General features: G+C 41.4%; 1 protein-coding gene across 1 annotated transcript in view; it reads left to right on the top strand.

Annotated features, from left to right (window-relative positions):
• LOC134984427 (pancreatic lipase-related protein 2-like) overlaps positions 1–22,168 on the top strand; it is a gene marked incomplete at its 5' end in the record, with an annotated part of 628,781 nt that overhangs the window by 536,798 nt on the left and 69,815 nt on the right. The window contains one exon of the mRNA XM_063950007.1: positions 19,652–19,763. Within this exon, the coding sequence (XP_063806077.1) occupies positions 19,652–19,763 (112 nt within the window). The remainder of the gene's footprint in view (positions 1–19,651; positions 19,764–22,168) is intronic.

The following is a 22,168-nucleotide window of genomic DNA, read 5'->3' on the forward strand; positions in this document are numbered from 1 at the left end:
TGTTATTATGTTACTATGTCACTGTGTTACTATGTTACTATGTCACTGTGTTACTATGCACTGTGTTACTATGTTACTGTGTCACTATGTCACTGTGTTACTATGTCACTGTGTTACTATGTCACTGTGTTACTATGTCACTGTGTTACTATGTTTCTGTGTTAGTATGTTACTATGTCACTGTGTTACTATGTCACTGTGTTACTATGTCACTGTGTCACTATGTATCTATGTCACTGTGTTACTAATTCACTGTGTTACTATGTTACTGTACTACTATGTCACTGTGTTAGTATGTTACTATGTTACTGTGTCACTGTGTTACTATGTCACTGTGCTACTATGTCACTGTGTTAGTATGTTACTATGTCACTTTGTTACTATGTCACTGTGTTACTATGTTACTATATCACTGTGTTACTATGTCACTGTGTTACTATGTTACTATGTCACTGTGTTACTATGTTACTATATCACTGTGTTACTATGTCACTGTGTTACTATGTTACTATGTCACTGTGTTACTATGTTACTATATCACTGTGTTACTATGTTACTATGTCACTGTGTTTCTATGTCACTGTGTTACTATGTTACTATGTCACTGTGTTACTATGTCACTGTGTTACTATGTCACTGTGTTACTATGTTACTATGTCACTCTGTTACTATGTCACTGTGTTACTATGTCACTGTGTTACTGTGTTAGTATGTTACTATGTTACGGTGTTACTATGTCACTGTTTTACTATGTTTCTATGTCACTGTGTTACTATGTCACTTTGTTACTATACACTGTGTTACTGTGTCACTATGTCACTGTGTTACTTTGTTACTGTGTTACTATGTCACTGTTTCACTATGTTACTATGTCACTGTGTTACTATGTTACTGTGTTACTATGTCACTGTGTTACTATGAATCTATGGGGGTAATTCCATGTTGATCGCAACAGGACATTTTTTAGCAGTTGGGCAAAACCATGTGCACTGCAGGGGGGGCCAGATATAACATGTGCAGAGAGAGATAGATTTGGGTGGGTTATATTGTTTCTGTGCAGGGTAAATCCTGGCTGCTTTATTTTTACACTGCAATTTAGATTGCAGATTGAACACACCACACCCAAATCTAACTCTCTCTGCACATGTTATATCTGCCTCCCCTTCAGTGCACATGGTTTTGCCCAACTGCTAAAAGATTTCCTGCTGCGATCAACTTGGAATTACCCTCTATGTCACTGTGTTACTATGTCACTGTGTCACTATGTCACTGTGTCACTATGTTACTGTGTCACTATGTTACTGTTACTATGTCACTGTGTTACTATGTTACTGTGTTACATACTATGTCACTGTGTTACTATGTTACTGTGTTAGTATGTTACTATGTTACTGTGTTACCATGTCACTCTATTACTATGTTACTATGTCACTGTGTCACTATGTTACTATGTCACTGTGTTACTATGTCACTGTGTTACTATGTCACTGTGTTACTATGTTACTATGTCACTATGTTCCTGTGTCACTATGTTACTGTGTTACTATGTCACTGTATTACTATGTTACTGTGTTACTATGTCACTGTGTTACTATGTCACTGTGTCACTATGTTACTATGTCACTATGTCACTGTGTTACTATGTCACTGTGTTACTATGTCTCTGTGTTAATATGTTACTATGTCAATGTGTTACTATGTCACTGTGTCACTATGTTACTGTGTCACTATGTTACTGTGTTACTATGACACTGTGTTACTATGTTACTGTGTCACTATGTTACTGTGTCACTATGTTACTGTGTTAGTATGTTACTATGTTACTATATTACTGTGTTAGTATGTTACTATGTTACTATGTCACTGTGTTACTATGCACTGTGTTACTGTGTCACTATGTCACTGTGTGACTATGTTACTTTGTCACTGTGTTATTATGTTACTATGTCACTGTGTCACTATGTCACTGTGTTACTATGTCACTGTGTTACTATGTTACTATGTCACTCTGTTACTATGTCACTGTGTTACTATGTCACTGTGTTACTGTGTTAGTATGTTACTATGTTACGGTGTTACTATGTCACTGTTTTACTATGTTTCTATGTCACTGTGTTACTATGTCACTTTGTTACTATACACTGTGTTACTGTGTCACTATGTCACTGTGTTACTTTGTTACTGTGTTACTATGTCACTGTTTCACTATGTTACTATGTCACTGTGTTACTGTGTTACTATGTCACTGTGTTACTATGTATCTATGGGGGTAATTCCATGTTGATCGCAACAGGACATTTTTTAGCAGTTGGGCAAAACCATGTGCACTGCAGGGGGGGGGCAGATATAACATGTGCAGAGAGAGATAGATTTGGGTGGGTTATATTGTTTCTGTGCAGGGTAAATCCTGGCTGCTTTATTTTTACACTGCAATTTAGATTGCAGATTGAACACACCACACCCAAATCTAACTCTCTCTGCACATGTTATATCTGCCTCCCCTTCAGTGCACATGGTTTTGCCCAACTGCTAAAAGATTTCCTGCTGCGATCAACTTGGAATTACCCTCTATGTCACTGTGTTACTATGTCACTGTGTCACTATGTCACTGTGTCACTATGTTACTGTGTTACTATGTTACTGTTACTATGTCACTGTGTTACTATGTTACTGTGTTACTATGTTACTGTGTTACATACTATGTCACTGTGTTACTATGTTACTGTGTTAGTATGTTACTATGTTACTGTGTTACCATGTCACTCTATTACTATGTTACTATGTCACTGTGTCACTATGTTACTATGTCACTGTGTTACTATGTCACTGTGTTACTATGTCACTGTGTTACTATGTTACTATGTCACTATGTTCCTGTGTCACTATGTTACTGTGTTACTATGTCACTGTATTACTATGTTACTGTGTTACTATGTCACTGTGTTACTATGTCACTGTGTCACTATGTTACTATGTCACTGTGTCACTATGTCACTGTGTTACTATGTCACTGTGTTACTATGTCTTTGTGTTAATATGTTACTATGTCAATGTGTTACTATGTCACTGTCACTATGTTACTGTGTCACTATGTTACTGTGTTACTATGACACTGTGTTACTATGTTACTGTGTCACTATGTTACTGTGTCACTATGTTACTGTGTTAGTATGTTACTATGTTACTATATTACTGTGTTAGTATGTTACTATGTTACTATGTCACTGTGTTACTATGCACTGTGTTACTGTGTCACTATGTCACTGTGTGACTATGTTACTTTGTCACTGTGTTATTATGTTACTATGTCACTGTGTTACTATGTCACTGTGTTACTATGTCACTGTGTCACTGTGTTACTATGTTACTATGTCACTGTGTTACTATGTCACTGTGTTACTATATCACTGTGTTACTGTGTCACTATGTCACTGTGTTACTATGTTACTGTGTTACTATGTCACTGTGTTACTATGTTACTATTTTACTATGTCACTGTGTTACTATGTTACTATGTCACTGTGTTAGTATGTTACTATGGGGGTCATTCCGAGTTGTTCGCTCGCAAGCTGCTTTTAGCAGCTTTGCACACGCTAAGCCGCCACCTACTGGGAGTGAATCTTAGCTTATCAAAATTGCGAACGAAAGATTAGCAGAATTGCGAATAGACACTTCTTAGCAGTTTCTGAGTAGCTCCAGACTTACTCGGCATCTGCGATCAGTTCAGTCAGTTTCGTTCCTGGTTTGACGTCACAAACACACCCAGCGTTCGCCCAGCCACTCCTCCGTTTCTCCAGCCACTCCCACGTTTTTCCCAGAAACGGTAGCGTTTTTTCACACACACCCATAAAACGGCCAGTTTCCGCCCAGAAACACCCACTTCCTGTCAATCACATTACGATCACCAGAACGAAGAAAAATCCTTGTAATGCCGTGTGTAAAATAACTAACTGCATAGCAAATTTACTTGGCGCAGTCGCACTGCGGACATTGCGCATGCGCGACTATTCGCTCCGTTGCGAGAATAAAAAATAACGAGCGAACAACTCGGAATGACCCCCTATGTCACTGTAGGGGTCATTCCGAGTTGTTCGCTCGCAAGCTGCTTTTAGCAGCTTTGCACACACTGAGCCGCCGCCTACTGGGAGTGAATCTTAGCTTATCAAAATTGCAAACGAAAGATTAGCAGAATTGCGAATAGACACTTCTTAGCAGTTTCTGAATAGCTCCACACTTACTCGGCAACTGCGATCAGTTCAGTCAGTTTCGTTCCTGGTTGGTCGTCACAAACACACCCAGCGTTCGCCCAGACACTCCTCCGTTTCTCCAGCCACTCCCGCGTTTTTCCCAGAAACGGTAGCGTTTTTTCACACACACCCATAAAACGGCCAGTTTCCGCCCAGAAACACCCACTTCCTGTCAATCACATTACGATCACCAGAACGAAGAAAAAACCTCGTAATGCCGTGAGTAAAATACCTAACTGCATAGCAAATTTACTTGGCGCAGTCGCACTGCGGACATTGCGCATGCGCATTAGCAACTAATCGCTCCGTTGCGAGAGAAAAATAACGAGCGAACAACTTGGAATGACCTCACTGTGTTACTATGTTACTATGTCACTGTGTTACTATGTCACTGTGGTACTGTGTTACTATGTCACTGTGTTACTATGTTACTATGCACTGTGTTACTATGTTACTGTGTCACTGTGTTACTCTGTCACTGTGTTACTCTGTCACTGTGTTACTCTGTCACTGTGTTACTATGTCACTGTGTTACGATGCACTGTGTTACGATGCACTGTGTTACTATGTTTCTGTGTCAATATGTCACTGTGTGACTACGTTACTATATCACTGTGTCACTGTGTTATTATGTTACTATGTCACTGTGTTACTATGTCACTGTGTTACTATGTCACTATGTTACTATGTTACTGTGTTACTATGTCACTGTGTTACTATGTTACTGTGTTAGTATGTTACTATGTCACTGTATTACTATGTTACTGTGTCACTATGTCACTGTGTGACTATGTTACTGTGTTACTATGTCACTGTGTTATTATGTTACTATGTCACTGTGTTACTATGTCACTGTGTTACTATGCACTGTGTTACTATGTTACTATGTTACTGTGTCACTATGTCACTGTGTGACTATGACACTGTGTCATTATGTTACTGTCACTGTGTTACTATTTCACTGTGTTATTATGTTACTATGTCACTGTGTTACTATGTCACTGTGTTACTATGCACTGTGTTACTATGTTACTGTGTTACTATGTTACTGTGTCACTATGTCACTGTGTGACTATGACACTGTGTCATTATGTTACTATGTCACTGTGTTACTATTTCACTGTGTTATTATGTTACTATGTCACTGTGTTACTATGTTACTATGTCACTGTGTTACTATGCACTGTGTTACTATGTTACTGTGTCACTGTGTCACTGTGTTACTATGTCACTGTGTTACTATGTTTCTGTGTTAGTATGTTACTATGTCACTGTGTTACTATGTCACTGTGTCACTATGTATCTATGTCACTGTGTTACTAATTCACTGTGTTACTATGTTACTGTACTACTATGTCACTGTGTTAGTATGTTACTATGTTACTGTGTCACTGTGTTACTATGTCACTGTGCTACTATGTCACTGTGTTAGTATGTTACTATGTCACTGTGTTACTATGTCACTGTGTTACTATGTTACTATATCACTGTGTTACTATGTTACTATGTCACTGTGTTACTATGTCACTGTGTTACTATGTTACTATGTCACTGTGTTACTATGTTACTATGTCACTGTGTTACTATGTCACTGTGTTACTATGTTACTATATCACTGTGTTACTATGTTACTATGTCACTGTGTTACTATGTTACTATGTCACTGTGTTACTATGTTACTATATCACTGTGTTACTATGTTACTATGTAACTGTGTTTCTATGTCACTGTGTTACTATGTTACTATGTCACTGTGTTACCTATCACTGTGTTACTATGTCACTGTGTTACTATGTCACTCTGTTACTATGTCACTGTGTTACTGTGTTAGTATGTTACTATGTTACGGTGTTACTATGTCACTGTTTTACTATGTTTCTATGTCACTGTGTTACTATGTCACTTTGTTACTATACACTGTGTTACTGTGTCACTATGTCACTGTGTTACTGTGTTACTATGTCACTGTTTCACTATGTTACTATGTCACTGTGTTACTGTGCTACTATGTTACTGTGTTACTATGTCACTGTGTTACTATGTATCTATGGGGGTAATTCCATGTTGATCGCAACAGGACATTTTTTAGCAGTTGGGCAAAACCATGTGCACTGCAGGGGGGGGCAGATATAACATGTGCAGAGAGAGATAGATTTGGGTGGGTTATATTGTTTCTGTGCAGGGTAAATCCTGGCTGCTTTATTTTTACACTGCAATTTAGATTGCAGATTGAACACACCACACCCAAATCTAACTCTCTCTGCACATGTTATATCTGCCTCCCCTTCAGTGCACATGGTTTTGCCCAACTGCTAAAAGATTTCCTGCTGCGATCAACTTGGAATTACCCTCTATGTCACTGTGTTACTATGTCACTGTGTCACTGTGTCACTATGTTACTGTGTTACTATGTTACTGTTACTATGTCACTGTGTTACTATGTTACTGTGTTACATACTATGTCACTGTGTTACTATGTTACTGTGTTAGTATGTTACTATGTTACTGTGTTACCATGTCACTCTATTACTATGTTACTATGTCACTGTGTCACTATGTTACTATGTCACTGTGTTACTATGTCACTGTGTTACTATGTCACTATGTTCCTGTGTCACTATGTTACTGTGTTACTATGTCACTGTATTACTATGTTACTGTGTTACTATGTCACTGTGTTACTATGTCACTGTGTCACTATGTTACTATGTCACTGTGTCACTATGTCACTGTGTTACTATGTCACTGTGTTACTATGTCTCTGTGTTAATATGTTACTATGTCAATGTGTTACTATGTCACTGTGTCACTATGTTACTGTGTCACTATGACACTGTGTTACTATGTTACTGTGTCACTATGTTACTGTGTCACTATGTTACTGTGTTAGTATGTTACTATGTTACTATATTACTGTGTTAGTATGTTACTATGTTACTATGTCACTGTGTTACTATGCACTGTGTTACTGTGTCACTATGTCACTGTGTGACTGTTACTTTGTCACTGTGTTATTATGTTACTATGTCACTGTGTTACTATGTCACTGTGTTACTATGTCACTATGTCACTGTGTTACTATGTCACTGTGTTACTATGTTACTATGTCACTGTGTTACTATGTCACTGTGTTACTATATCACTGTGTTACTGTGTCACTATGTCACTGTGTTACTATGTTACTGTGTTACTATGTCACTGTGTTACTATGTTACTATTTTACTATGTCACTGTGTTACTATGTCAATGTGTTACTATGTTACTATGTCACTGTGTTAGTATGTTACTATGGGGGTCATTCCGAGTTGTTCGCTCGCAAGCTGCTTTTAGCAGCTTTGCACACGCTAAGCCGCCGCCTACTGGGAGTGAATCTTAGCTTATCAAAATTGCGAACGAAAGATTAGCAGAATTGCGAATAGACACTTCTTAGCAGTTTCTGAGTAGCTCCAGACTTACTCGGCATCTGCGATCAGTTCAGTCAGTTTCGTTCCTGGTTTGACGTCACAAACACACCCAGCGTTCGCCCAGCCACTCCTCCGTTTCTCCAGCCACTCCCACGTTTTTCCCAGAAACGGTAGCGTTTTTTCACACACACCCATAAAACGGCCAGTTTCCGCCCAGAAACACCCACTTCCTGTCAATCACATTACGATCACCAGAACGAAGAAAAATCCTTGTAATGCCGTGTGTAAAATAACTAACTGCATAGCAAATTTACTTGGCGCAGTCGCACTGCGGACATTGCGCATGCGCGACTATTCGCTCCGTTGCGAGAATAAAAAATAACGAGCGAACAACTCGGAATGACCCCCTATGTCACTGTAGGGGTCATTCCGAGTTGTTCGCTCGCAAGCTGCTTTTAGCAGCTTTGCACACACTGAGCCGCCGCCTACTGGGAGTGAATCTTAGCTTATCAAAATTGCAAACGAAAGATTAGCAGAATTGCGAATAGACACTTCTTAGCAGTTTCTGAATAGCTCCACACTTACTCGGCAACTGCGATCAGTTCAGTCAGTTTCGTTCCTGGTTGGTCGTCACAAACACACCCAGCGTTCGCCCAGACACTCCTCCGTTTCTCCAGCCACTCCCGCGTTTTTCCCAGAAACGGTAGCGTTTTTTCACACACACCCATAAAACGGCCAGTTTCCGCCCAGAAACACCCACTTCCTGTCAATCACATTACGATCACCAGAACGAAGAAAAAACCTCGTAATGCCGTGAGTAAAATACCTAACTGCATAGCAAATTTACTTGGCGCAGTCGCACTGCGGACATTGCGCATGCGCATTAGCAACTAATCGCTCCGTTGCGAGAGAAAAATAACGAGCGAACAACTTGGAATGACCTCACTGTGTTACTATGTTACTATGTCACTGTGTTACTATGTCACTGTGGTACTGTGTTACTATGTCACTGTGTTACTATGTTACTATGCACTGTGTTACTATGTTACTGTGTCACTGTGTTACTCTGTCACTGTGTTACTCTGTCACTGTGTTACTATGTCACTGTGTTACGATGCACTGTGTTACGATGCACTGTGTTACTATGTTTCTGTGTCAATATGTCACTGTGTGACTACGTTACTATATCACTGTGTCACTGTGTTATTATGTTACTATGTCACTGTGTTACTATGTCACTGTGTTACTATGTCACTATGTTACTGTGTTACTATGTCACTTTGTTAATATGTCACTGTGTTACTATGTTACTGTGTTAGTATGTTACTATGTCACTGTATTACTATGTTACTGTGTCACTATGTCACTGTGTGACTATGTTACTGTGTTACTATGTCACTGTGTTATTATGTTACTATGTCACTGTGTTACTATGTCACTGTGTTACTATGCACTGTGTTACTATGTTACTGTGTTACTATGTTACTGTGTCACTATGTCACTGTGTGACTATGACACTGTGTCATTATGTTACTATGTCACTGTGTTACTATTTCACTGTGTTATTATGTTACTATGTCACTGTGTTACTATGTTACTATGTCACTGTGTTACTATGCACTGTGTTACTATGTTACTGTGTCACTATGTCACTGTGTCACTGTGTTACTATGTCACTGTGTTACTATGTCACTGTGTTACTATGTCACTGTGTCACTATGTCACTGTGTTACTATGTCACTGTGGTACTATGTCACTGTGGTACTGTGTTACTATGTCACTGTGTTACTATGTTACTATGTCACTGTGTTACTATGTTACTATGTCACTGTGTTACTATGTTACTGTGTCACTATGTCAATGTGTTACTATGTCACTATGCACTGTGTTACTATGTCACTGTTTTACTGTTACTATGTCACTGTGTTACTATGCACTGTGTTACTATGTTACTGTGTTACTATGTCACTGTTAGTATGTTACTATGTTACTGTGTTACTATGTCACTATATTACTGTGTTACTAGGTCACTCTGTCACTGTGTTACTATGTCACTGTGTTACTATGTTACTATATCACTGTGTTACTATGTCACTGTGTTTCTATGTTACTATGTCACTGTTACTATGTTACTATATCACTGTGTTGCTATGTTACTATGTCACTGTGTTACTATGTTACTGTGTTACTGTGTTAGTATGTTACTGTGTCACTGTGCTACTATGTCACTGTGTTAGTATGTTACTATGTTACTATGTCACTATATTACTGTGTTACTATGTCACTCTGTCACTGTGTTACTATGTCACTGTGTTACTATGTTACTATATCACTGTGTTACTATGTTACTATGTCACTGTGTTTCTATGTCACTGTGTTACTATGTTACTATATCACTATGTTACTATGTCACTGTGTTTCTATGTCACTGTGTTACTATGTCACTCTGTTACTATGTCACTCTGTTACTATGTCACTGTGTTACTGTGTTACTATGTTATGGTGTTACTATGTCACTGTTTTACTATGTTTCTATGTCACTGTGTTACTATGTCACTTTGTTACTATACACTGTGTTACTGTGTCACTATGTCACTGTGTTACTTTGTTACTGTGTTACTATGTCATTGTTTCACTATGTTACTATGTCACTGTGTTACTGTGTTAGTATGTTACTATGTCACTGTGTTACTATGTATCTATGTCACTGTGTTACTATGTTACTGTGCCACTATGTTACTGTGTTACTATGTCACTGTTACTATGTCACTGTTTTACTATGCACTGTTACTGTGTTACTATGTCACTGTTTTACTGTTACTATGTCACTGTGTTACTATGCACTGTGTTACTATGTTACTGTGTCACTATGTCACTGTGTTACTATGTCACTGTGTTACTATGTTACTGTGTTACTATGTCACTGTGTCACTGTGTTACTATGTCACTGTGTTACTATATTACTATGTCACTGTGTTACTATGTATCTATGTCACTGTGTTACTATTTCACTGTGTTACTATGTTACTGTGCTACTATGTCACTGTGTTAGTATGTTACTATGTCACTGTGTTACTATGTCACTGTGCTACTATGTCGCTGTGTTAGTATGTTACTATGTTACTGTGTTACTATGTCACTATATTACTGTGTTACTATGTCACTGTGTTACTATGTTACTATATCACTGTGTTACTATGTTACTATATCACTGTGTTACTATATCACTGTGTTACTATGTTACTATGTCACTGTGTTTCTATGTCACTGTGTTACTATGTCACTGTGTTACTATGTCACTGTGTTACTATGTTACTATGTCACTGTGTTACTATGTCACTGTGCTACTATGTCACTGTGTTAGTATGTTACTATGTTACTGTGTTACTATGTCACTATATTACTGTGTTACTATGTCACTGTGTTACTATATCACTGTGTTACTATGTTACTATGTCACTGTGTTACTATGTCACTGTGTTACTATGTTACTATATCACTGTGTTACTATGTTACTATGTCACTGTGTTTCTATGTCACTGTGTTACTATGTTACTATGTCACTGTGTTACTATGTCACTGTGTTAGTATGTTACTATGTTACGGTGTTACCATGTCACTGTTTTACTATGTTTCTATGTCACTGTGTTACTATGTCACTTTGTTACTATACACTGTGTTACTGTGTCACTATGTCACTGTGTTACTTTGTTACTGTGTTACTATGTCACTGTGTTACTATGTCACTGTGTTACTATGTTTCTGTGTTAGTATGTTACTATGTCACTGTGTTACTATGTCACTGTGTCACTATGTATCTATGTCACTGTGTTACTAATTCACTGTGTTACTATGTTACTGTACTACTATGTCACTGTGTTAGTATGTTACTATGTTACTGTGTCACTGTGTTACTATGTCACTGTGCTACTATGTCACTGTGTTAGTATGTTACTATGTCACTGTGTTACTATGTCACTGTGTTACTATGTTACTATATCACTGTGTTACTATGTCACTGTGTTACTATGTCACTGTGTTACTATGTCACTGTGTTACTATGTCACTGTGTTACTATGTTACTATATCACTGTGTTACTATGTTACTATGTCACTGTGTTACTATGTTACTATGTCACTGTGTTACTATATCACTGTGTTACTATGTTACTATGTCACTGTGTTTCTATGTCACTGTGTTACTATGTTACTATGTCACTGTGTTACTATGTCACTGTGTTACTATGTCACTGTGTTACTATGTTACTATGTCACTGTGTTACTATGTCACTGTGTTACTGTGTTAGTATGTTACGGTGTTACTATGTCACTGTTTTACTATGTTTCTATGTCACTGTGTTACTATGTCACTTTGTTACTATACACTGTGTTACTGTGTCACTATGTCACTGTGTTACTTTGTTACTGTGTTACTATGTCACTGTTTCACTATGTTACTATGTCACTGTGTTACTATGTTACTGTGTTACTATGTCACTGTGTTACTATGTTACTATGTCACTGTGTCACTGTGTTACTATGTCACTGTGTTATTATGTTACTATGTCACTGTATTACTATGTGACTGTGTTACTATGTATCTATGTCACTATGTTACTATGTTACTGTGCCACTATGTTACTGTGTTATTATGTCACTGTTACTATGTTACTGTGTTAGTATGTTACTATGTTACTGCGTCACTGTGTTACTATTTCACTCTTTCTCTGACATCCTAGTGGATGCTGGGAACTCCGTAAGGACCATGGGGAATAGACGGGCTCCGCAGGAGACTGGGCACTCTAAAAGAAAGATTAGGTACTATCTGGTGTGCACTGGCTCCTCCCTCTATGCCCCTCCTCCAGACCTCAGTTAGATTTCTGTGCCCGGCCGAGCTGGATGCACACTAGGGGCTCTCCTGAGCTCCTAGAAAGAAAGTTTATTTTAGGTTTTTTATTTTACAGTGAGACCTGCTGGCAACAGACTCACTGCTTTGAGGGACTAAGGGGAGAAGAAGCGAACCTACCTGCTTGCAGCTAGCTTGGGCTTCTTAGGCTACTGGACACCATTAGCTCCAGAGGGATCGACCGCATGGAACTGGCCTTGGTGTTCGTTCCCGGAGCCGCGCCGCCGTCCCCCTTACAGAGCCAGAAGCAAGAAGAGGTCCGGAAAATCGGCGGCAGAAGACTTCGGTCTTCACCAAGGTAGCGCACAGCACTGCAGCTGTGCGACATTGCTTCTCATGCACACTTCACACTCCGGTCACTGAGGGTGCAGGGCGCTGGGGGGGGGGCGCCCTGAGGGCAATATATGACACCTTGGCTGGCAAATCTACATCATATATAGTCCTAGAGGCTATATAGATGTAAAATTACTCCTGCCAGTATTCCAGAAAAAGCGGGATAAAGTTAGTTGAAAAAGGGGCGGAGCTATCTCCCTCAGCACACTGGCGCCATTTTCTCTTCACAGTGCAGCTGGAAGACAGCTCCCCAGGCTCTCCCCTGTAGTTTTCAGGCTCAAAGGGTTAAAAAGAGAGGGGGGGGGGGGCACAAAATTTAGGCGCAATATTGTATATACAAGCAGCTATTGGGAAAAAGTCACTCAATATAGTGTTAATCCCAAAATTATATAGCGCTCTGGTGTGTGCTGGCATACTCTCTCTCTGTCTCCCCAAAGGACTTTGTGGGGTCCTGTCCTCAGTCAGAGCATTCCCTGTGTGTGTGTGTGCGGTGTGTCGGTACGGCTGTGTCGACACGTTTGATGAGGAGGCTTATGTGATGGCAGAGCAGATGCCGATAAATGTGATGTCGCCCCCTGTGGGGCCGACACCAGAATGGATGGATAGGTGGAAGGTATAAACCGACAGTGTCAACTCCTTACATAAAAGGCTGGATGACGTAACAGCTATGGGACAGCCGGCTTCTCAGCCCGTGCCTGCCCAGGCGTCTCAAAGGCCATCAGGGGCTCAAAAACGCCCGCTCCCTCAGATGGCAGACACAGATGTCGACACGGAGTCTGACTCCAGTGTCGACGAGGTTGAGACATATACACAATCCACTAGGAACATCCGTTACATGATCCCGGCAATAAAAAATGTGTTACACATTTCTGACATTAACCCAAGTACCACTAAAAAAGGGTTTTATGTTTGGGGAGAAAAAGCAGGCAGTGTTTTGTTCCCCCATCAAATGAGTGAATGAAGTGTGAAAAAGCGTGGGTTCCTCCGATAAGAAACTGGTAATTTCTAAAAAGTTACTGATGGCGTACCCTTTCCCGCCAGAGGATAAGTTACGCTGGGAGATATCCCCTAGGGTGGATAAGGCGCTCACACGTTTGTCAAAAAAGGTGGCACTGCCGTCTTAGGATACGGCCACTTTGAAGGTACCTGCTGATAAAAAGCAGGAGGCTATCCTGCAGTCTGTATTTACACACTCAGGTACTAGACTGAGACCTGTAGATAGTGCTGCTGCAGCGTGGTCTGTAACCCTGCCAAACAGGGATACTATTTTGCGAACATAAGACGTCGTCTTATATATGAGGGATGCACAGAGGGATATTTTGCCGGCTGGCATCCAGAATTAATGCAATGTCCATTCTGTCAGGAGGGTATTAGAGACCCGACACTGGACAGGTGATGCTGACTTTAAAAGGCACATAGAGCCTTATAAGGGTGAGGAATTGTTTGGGGATGGTCTCTGGGACCTCATATCCACAGCAACAGCTGGGATGAAAAATTTTTACCTCAGGTTTCCTCACAGCCTAAGAAAGCACTGTATTATCAGGTACAGTCCTTTCTGCTTCAGAAAAGCAAGCGGGTCAAAGGCGCTTCCTTTCTGCACAGAGACTAGGGAAGAGGGAAAAAGCTGCACCAGTCAGCCAGTTCCCAGAATCAAAATTCTTCCCCCGCTTCCTCTGAGTCCACCGCATGACGCGGGGGCTCCACAGGCGTAGCCAGGTATGGTGGGGGGCCGCCTCAAAAATTTCAGCGATCAGTGGGCTCGCTCACAGGTGGATCCCTGGATCCTTCAAGTAGTATCTCAGGGGTACAAGCTGGAATTCGAGGCGTCTCCCCCCCGCCGTTTCCTCAAATCTGCCTTGCCGACAACTCCCTCAGGCAGGGAGGCTGTGCTAGAGGCAATTCACAAGCTGTATTCCCAGCAGGTGATAGTCAAGGTGCCCCTACTTCAACAAGGACGGGGTTACTATTCCACACTGTTTGTGGTACCGAAACCGGACGGTTCGGTGAGACCCATTTTAAATTTGAAATCCTTGAACACATACATAAAAAAATTCAAGTTCAAGATGGAATCGCTCAGGGCGGTTATTGCAAGCCTGGAGGAGGGGGATTACATGGTATCCCTGGACATCAAGGATGCTTACCTACATGTCCCCATTTACCATCCTCACCAGGAGTACCTCAGATTTGTGGTACAGGATTGCCATTACCAATTCCAAACACTGCCGTTTGGACTGTCCACGGCACTGAGGGTCTTTACCAAGGTAATGGCAGAAATGATGATACTCCTTTGAAAAAAGGGAGTTTTAATTATCCCGTACTTGGACGATCTCCTTATAAAGGCGAGGTCCAAGGAGCAGTTGGAGTAGCACTGGTCGGAGTAGCACTGTCTCGGGAAGTGCTACAACAGCACGGATGGATTCTATACATTCCAAAGTAACAGCTGGTTCCTACCACACGCCTACTGTTCCTGGGGATGGTTCTGGACACAGAACAGAAAAAAGTGTTTCTCCCGCAGGAGAAAGCCAAGGAGATGTCATCTCTAGTCAGAGACCTCCTGAAACCAAAACAGGTATCGGTGCATCACTGCACACGAGTCCTGGGAAAAATGGTAGCTTCTTACGAAGCAAAATTCCATTCGGCAGGTTCCATGCAAGAACCTTTCAGTGGGACCTCTTGGACAAGTGGTCGGGATCGCATCTTCAGATGCATCGGCTGATAACCCTGTCTCCAAGGACCAGGGTATCTCTACTGTGGTGGCTGCAGAGTGCTCATCTTCAAGAGGGCCGCAGATTCGGCATACAGGACTGGGTCCTGGTAACCACGGATGCCAGCCTTCGAGGCTGGGGGGCAGTCACACAGGGAAGAAATTTCCAAGGACTTTGGTCAAGTCAGGAGTCGTCCCTACACATAAATATTCTGGAACTGAGGGCCATTTACAATGCCCTAAGTCTGGCAAGGCCTCTGCTTCAAAACCAGCCGGTACTGATCCAATCAGACAACATCACGGCAGTCGCCCATGTAAACCGACAGGGCGGCACAAGAAGCAGGATGGCGATGGCAGAAGCCACAAGGATTCTCCGATGGGCGGAAAATCACGTCTTAGCACTGTCAGCAGTGTTCATTCCGGGAGTGGACAACTGGGAAGCAGACTTCCTCAGCAGACACGACCTACACCCGGGAGAGTGGGGACTTCATCCAGAAGTCTTCCAACTGTTGGTAAACCGTTGGGAAAGGCCACAGGTGGACATGATGGCGTCCCGCCTAAACAAAAAGATATTGCGCCAGGTCAAGGGACCCTCAGGCAATAGCTGTGGACGCTCTAGTGACACCGTGGGTGTACCAGTCGGTTTATGTATTCCCTCCTCTGCCTCTCATATCAAAGGTACTGAGAATAATAAGAAAACGAGGAGTAAGAACGATACTCGTGGTTCCGGATGGGCCAAGAAGAGCTTGGTACCCAGAACTTCAAGAAATGATATCAGAGGACCCATGGCCTCTACCGCTCAGACAGGATCTGCTACAGCAGGGGCCCTGTCTGTTCCAAGACTTACCGTGGCTGCGTTTAAAGGCAAGGCGGTTGAATTGCGGATCCTAAAGGAAAAGGGCATTCCGGAAGAAGTCATTCCTACGCTGATAAAAGCCAGGAAAGAAGTAACCGCAAACCATTATCACCGTATTTGGCGAAAATATGTTGCGTGGTGTGAGGCCAGGAAGACAGAGGAATTTCAGCTGGGTCGTTTTCTGCACTTCCTACAGTCAGGGGTGACTATGGGCCTAAAATTGGGTTCCATTAAGGTCCAGATTTCGGCTCTGTCGATTTTCTTCCAGAAAGAACTGGCTTCACTGCCTGGAGTTCAGACATTTGTAAAGGGAGTGCTACATATTCAGCCCCCTTTTGTGCCTCCTGTGGCACATTGGGATCTCAACGTGGTGTTGAGTTTCTGAAAATCACATTGGTTTGAGCCACTTAAAACTGTGGATTTGAAATATCTCACGTGGAAAGTGGTCATGTTATTGGCCTTGGCTTCGGCCAGGCGTGTGTCAGAATTGGCGGCTTTGTCATGTAAAAGCCCTTATCTGATTTTCCATATGGATAGGGCAGAATTGAGGACTCGTCCCCAGTTTCTCCCTAAGGTGGTATCAGCTTTTCACTTGAACCAACCTATTGCAGTGCCTGCGGCTACTAGGGACTTGGAAGATTCCAAGTTACTGGACGTAGTCAGGGCCTTAAAAATTTATATTTCCAGGATGGCTGGAGTCAGGAAAACTGACTCGCTTTTTATCCTGTAGGCACCCAACAAAATAGGTGCTCCTGCTTCTAAGCAGACTATTGCTCACTGAATTTGTAGCACAATTCAGCTGGAGCATTCTGCGGCTGGATTGCCGCATCCTAAATCAGTAAAAGCCCATTCCACGAGGAAAGTGGGCTCATCTTGGGCGGCTGCCCGTGGGGTCTCGGCTTTACAATTTTGCTGAGCTGCAACTTGGTCAGGGGCAAACACGTTTGCTAAATTCTACAAAATTGATACCCTGGCTGAGGAGGACCTTGAGTTCTCTCATTCGGTGCTGCAGAGTCATCCGCACTCTCCCGCCCGTTTGGGAGCTTTGGTATAATCCCCATGGTCCTTACGGAGTTCCCAGCATCCACTAGGACGTCAGAGAAAATAAGATTTTACTCACCGGTAAATCTATTTCTCGTAGTCCGTAGTGGATGCTGGGCGCCCATCCCAAGTGCGGATTGTCTGCAATACTTGTATGTAGTTATTGCCTAACTAAGGGTTATTGTTGAGCCATCTGTTGAGAGGCTCAGTTATATTTCATACTGTTAACTGGGTGTAGTATCACGAGTTATACGGTGTGATTGGTGTGGCTGGTATGAGTCTTACCCGGGATTCAAAATCCTTCCTTATTGTGTCAGCTCTTCCGGGCACAGTATCCTAACTGAGGTCTGGAGGAGGGGCATAGAGGGAGGAGCCAGTGCACACCAGATAGTACCTAATCTTTCTTATAGAGTGCCCAGTCTCCTGCGGAGCCCGTCTATTCCCCATGGTCCTTACGGAGTCCCCAGCATCCACTACGGACTACGAGAAATAGATTTACCGGTGAGTAAAATCTTATTATTACTATGTTACTATGTCACTGTGTCACTGTTTTACTATGTTACTATGTCACTGTGTTACTATGTTACTGTGTCACTATGTTACTATGTCACTGTATTACTTTGTTACTGTGTTAGTATGTTACTGTGTTACTATGTCACTGTGTCACTATGCTACTATGTCACTATGTTCCTATGTCTCTGTGTTACTATGTTACTATGTCAATGTGTTACTATGTCACTGTGTTACTATGTCACTATGTTACTGTGTTACTATGACACTGTGTTACTATGTTACTGTGTCACTATGTTACTGTGTCACTATGTTACTGTATTACTGTGTTAGTATGTTACTATGTTACTGTGTCACTGTGTTATGTCACTATGTTACTATGTCACTGTATCACTGTGTTACTATGTCACTGTGTTACTATGTTACTATGTCACTGTGTTACTATGTCATTGTGTTACTGTGTTACTATGTCACTGTGTTACTATGTTTATATGTCACTGTGTTATTGTGTCACTGTGTTACTATGTTACTGTGCCACTGTGTTACTATGTCACAGTGTTACCATGTCACAGTGTTACTATGTCACTGTGTTACTATGTTACTATGTCACTGTGTTATTATGTCACTGTGTTACTATGTTAATGTGTCACTATGTTACTGTGTTACTATGTCACTATGTTACTATGTTAATGTGTCACTATGTTACTATGTCACTGTGTTAGTATGTTACTGTGTTACTATGTTACTGTGTTGCTATGTCACTATGTTACTGTGTGACTACGTTACTGTGTTAGTATGTTACTATGTTACTGTGTTACTATGTCACTGTGTTACTATATTACTATGTCACTGTGTTAGTATGTTACTATGTTACTGTGTCTCTATGTTACTGTGTCTCTATGTTACTATGTTAATGTGCCACTATGTTACTGTGTTACTATGTTACTGTGTTACTATGTTACTATGTCACTGTGTTAGTATGTTACTATGTTACTGTGTCACTATGTTACTATGTTAATGTGTCACTATGTTACTATGTTACTGTGTTACTATGTCACTGTGTAACTATTTTACTATGTCACTGTGTTAGTATGTTACTATGTTACTATTTCACTATGTCACTGTGTTAGTATGTTACTATGTTACTATGTCACTGTGTTAGTATGTTACTATGTCCCTGTGTTAATATGTTACTGTGTCACTATGTTACTATGGCACTGTGTTAGTATGTTATTATGTTTCTTTGTCACTGTGTTACTATGTTACTATGTCAGTGTGTTAATATGTTACTGTGTCACTATGTTACTATGTCACTGTGTTAGTATGTTACTATGTCACTGTGTTAGTATGTCACTGTGTTAGTATGTTACTATGTCACTGTGTTAGTATGTTACTATGTTACTGTGTCACTGTGTTACTATGTTACTATTCTGACCATCCTATGCACCCTTATGCTGGACAGCCCTAAATCCAGGACTGGAAATGGAAGACGGTTGAGCAGAAATAGAGGCAGTTTCACCCCACAGTGCGGCTACTGAGACCAGATGTAGAGAAATATGATCTCAGTTCTGATAGTCTCTATACTGGGAGGTAATTTCTGACTCTTATAACTAACCAATGTCATTTACATATTTTTCTTTATTATTCTAGGTTATAGGTATAAAATCTATCTTTCTTTAACTGGAAAAAGAATCATTTCTGGGCAAATTACCATATCCTTGTTTGGTAATGGAGTCTTTACCACAGAGTATGAGGTTATACAGTAAGTAATAGTATAAATGTTGCACTGTGTGTAAGGCTATATATAAGATAATTATTATATTCACTTGACTAAACCAACTTGGAGGCAGTCCTTAGTTCATTCCTAGGATTAGACCAACGTATGGTGATTCAGTAACCAATCAGAGCACTAGAACATTGCCAGTATGAGACCAGCCTGTAACCAATCAGAGCACTAGAACATTGCCAGTATGAGACCAGCCTGTAACCAATCAGAGCACTAGAACATTGCCAGTATGAGACCAGCCTGTAACCAATCAGAGCACTAGAACATTGGCAGTATGAGACCAGCCTGTAACCAATCAGAGCACTAGAACATTGCCAGTATGAGACCAGCCTGTAACCAATCAGAGCACTAGAACATTTCCAGAATGGGGCGAGACATGGCAGTTGGGCTCTTCTGGCTCTCAGTGTCCATCCTGTGCATGAACTGCTGCTCTTTTAGCAGAACTCACCTTCATCTGCCTGTTGTTGGTGTTGAACCATCCAGCTGAGCTCCCGGCCTATTCCTTCACCCAGGAGTGTGGTCCTTCCACTCAACTGCGCTGAGACTGTGGGGCTGTGCCTGGGCTTCCTGCATCCTTAATCCACCACTGCAGTGTCTGGTGTCCCCATCCGCAGGATGACCCCAAGGCTGCAACATCACTGTTGCTGTGCAGATACTGCCGCCAATGTCTAGTTCCTCTGGACACGGGACGGGATGGGATACAGACACATGGCAACATGGCAGCATACACTCAGTCCAGCACATATATAATACAATTCCCACAGTTAACGACAAGAACTTGCAATAATATATAATCATCATAAGAAAAAAATCTGTATACGGCCGCGTCAGAAGCCAAAATACATTTTCAAACGCAACCTGGTAAATGAAACTAACATTCGCCAAAAACAGCAAAGTAACAAAACAAAAAGTAAGAAAAATAAGGTAAAATAAAATACTGTAGAGTAAGTTGCACTGCGTATCAAATAGGGTAGACGTAGAAACCAGACATTAAGAGGTCAAACCCTTATGTAGAGGAATACACAGATCCCAGCCAGGGAGACCATACTGTATCTTCTCACATTTAGAACTAATATTATTTTGCATATATACAAAACACTCTTTGGAGACATTCACTAGCGCTTTAAAGGAGGAGAAGGTGGGTCCCTTGGGAGCCATCCAAGCTCTTGCAATGGAGACCTTGGCCAGGGCACAAATGTTATGGATATATAATTCCTCCCATTTAGACAGGGAGTCAGAGCCCACTATTCCCAGGACAAATAACTTGGGTGTCAATTAGAGATGAGCGGATTCGGTTCGTCGAGATCCGAACCCCCCCGAACTTCACCTATTTTACACGGGTCCAAGGCAGCCTCGGATCTTCCCGCCTTGCTCGGTTAACCCGAACGCGGTCGAACGTCATCATCCCGCTGTTGGATTCTCGCGAGATTCGTATTCTATATAAAGAGCCGCGCGTTGCCGCCATTTTCACTCGTGCATTGGAGATTGAATGGAGAGGACGTGGCTACGTTCTTTGCCTGAAAAGCTCCATATCTGTGCTCAGTGTGCTGCAAATATCTGTGCTCAGTGTGCTGCAAATATCTGTGCTCAGTGTTCTGCAAATATCTGTGCTCAGTGTGCTGCAAATATCTGTGCTCAGTGTTCTGCAAATATCTGTGCTCAGTGTGCTGCATTTTGGTGACCAACAGTATATAGTTGTACAGTACAGTAGGCCATTGCTGTATCTTGCAGCTCCGTGTCACTGCAAGTATCCATTCCATATCTGTGCTGCATTGTTGTGAGCAGTATATATAGTAGTACAGTGCAGCATTTTGGTGACCCACAGTATATAGTTGTACAGTACAGTAGGCCATTGCTGTATCTTGCAGCTGTGTGTCACTGCAAGTATCCATATCTGTGCTGCATTGTTGTGAGCAGTATATATAGTAGTACAGTGCAGCATTTTGGTGACCCACAGTATATAGTAGTACAGTACAGTAGGCCATTGCTGTATCTTGCAGCTGTGTGTCACTGCAAGTATCCATATCTGTGCTGCATTGTTGTGAGCAGTATATATAGTAGTACAGTGCAGCATTTTGGTGACCAACAGTATATAGTTGTACAGTACAGTAGGCCATTGCTGTATCTTGCAGCTCCGTGTCACTGCAAGTATCCATTCCATATCTGTGCTGCATTTTTGTGAGCAGTATATATAGTAGTACAGTGCAGCATTTTGGTGACCAATAGTATATAGTTGTACAGTACAGTAGGCCATTGCTGTATCTTGCAGCTCTGTGTCACTGCAAGTATCCATTCCATATCTGTGCTGTATTTTTGTGAGCAGTATATATAGTAGTACAGTGCAGCATTTTGGTGACCAACAGTATATAGTTGTATAGTAC

The sequence above is a fragment of the Pseudophryne corroboree genome, assembly GCF_028390025.1.
Source record: "Pseudophryne corroboree isolate aPseCor3 chromosome 3 unlocalized genomic scaffold, aPseCor3.hap2 SUPER_3_unloc_53, whole genome shotgun sequence".
In the NCBI taxonomy this organism is placed as follows: Eukaryota; Metazoa; Chordata; class Amphibia; order Anura; family Myobatrachidae; genus Pseudophryne; species Pseudophryne corroboree.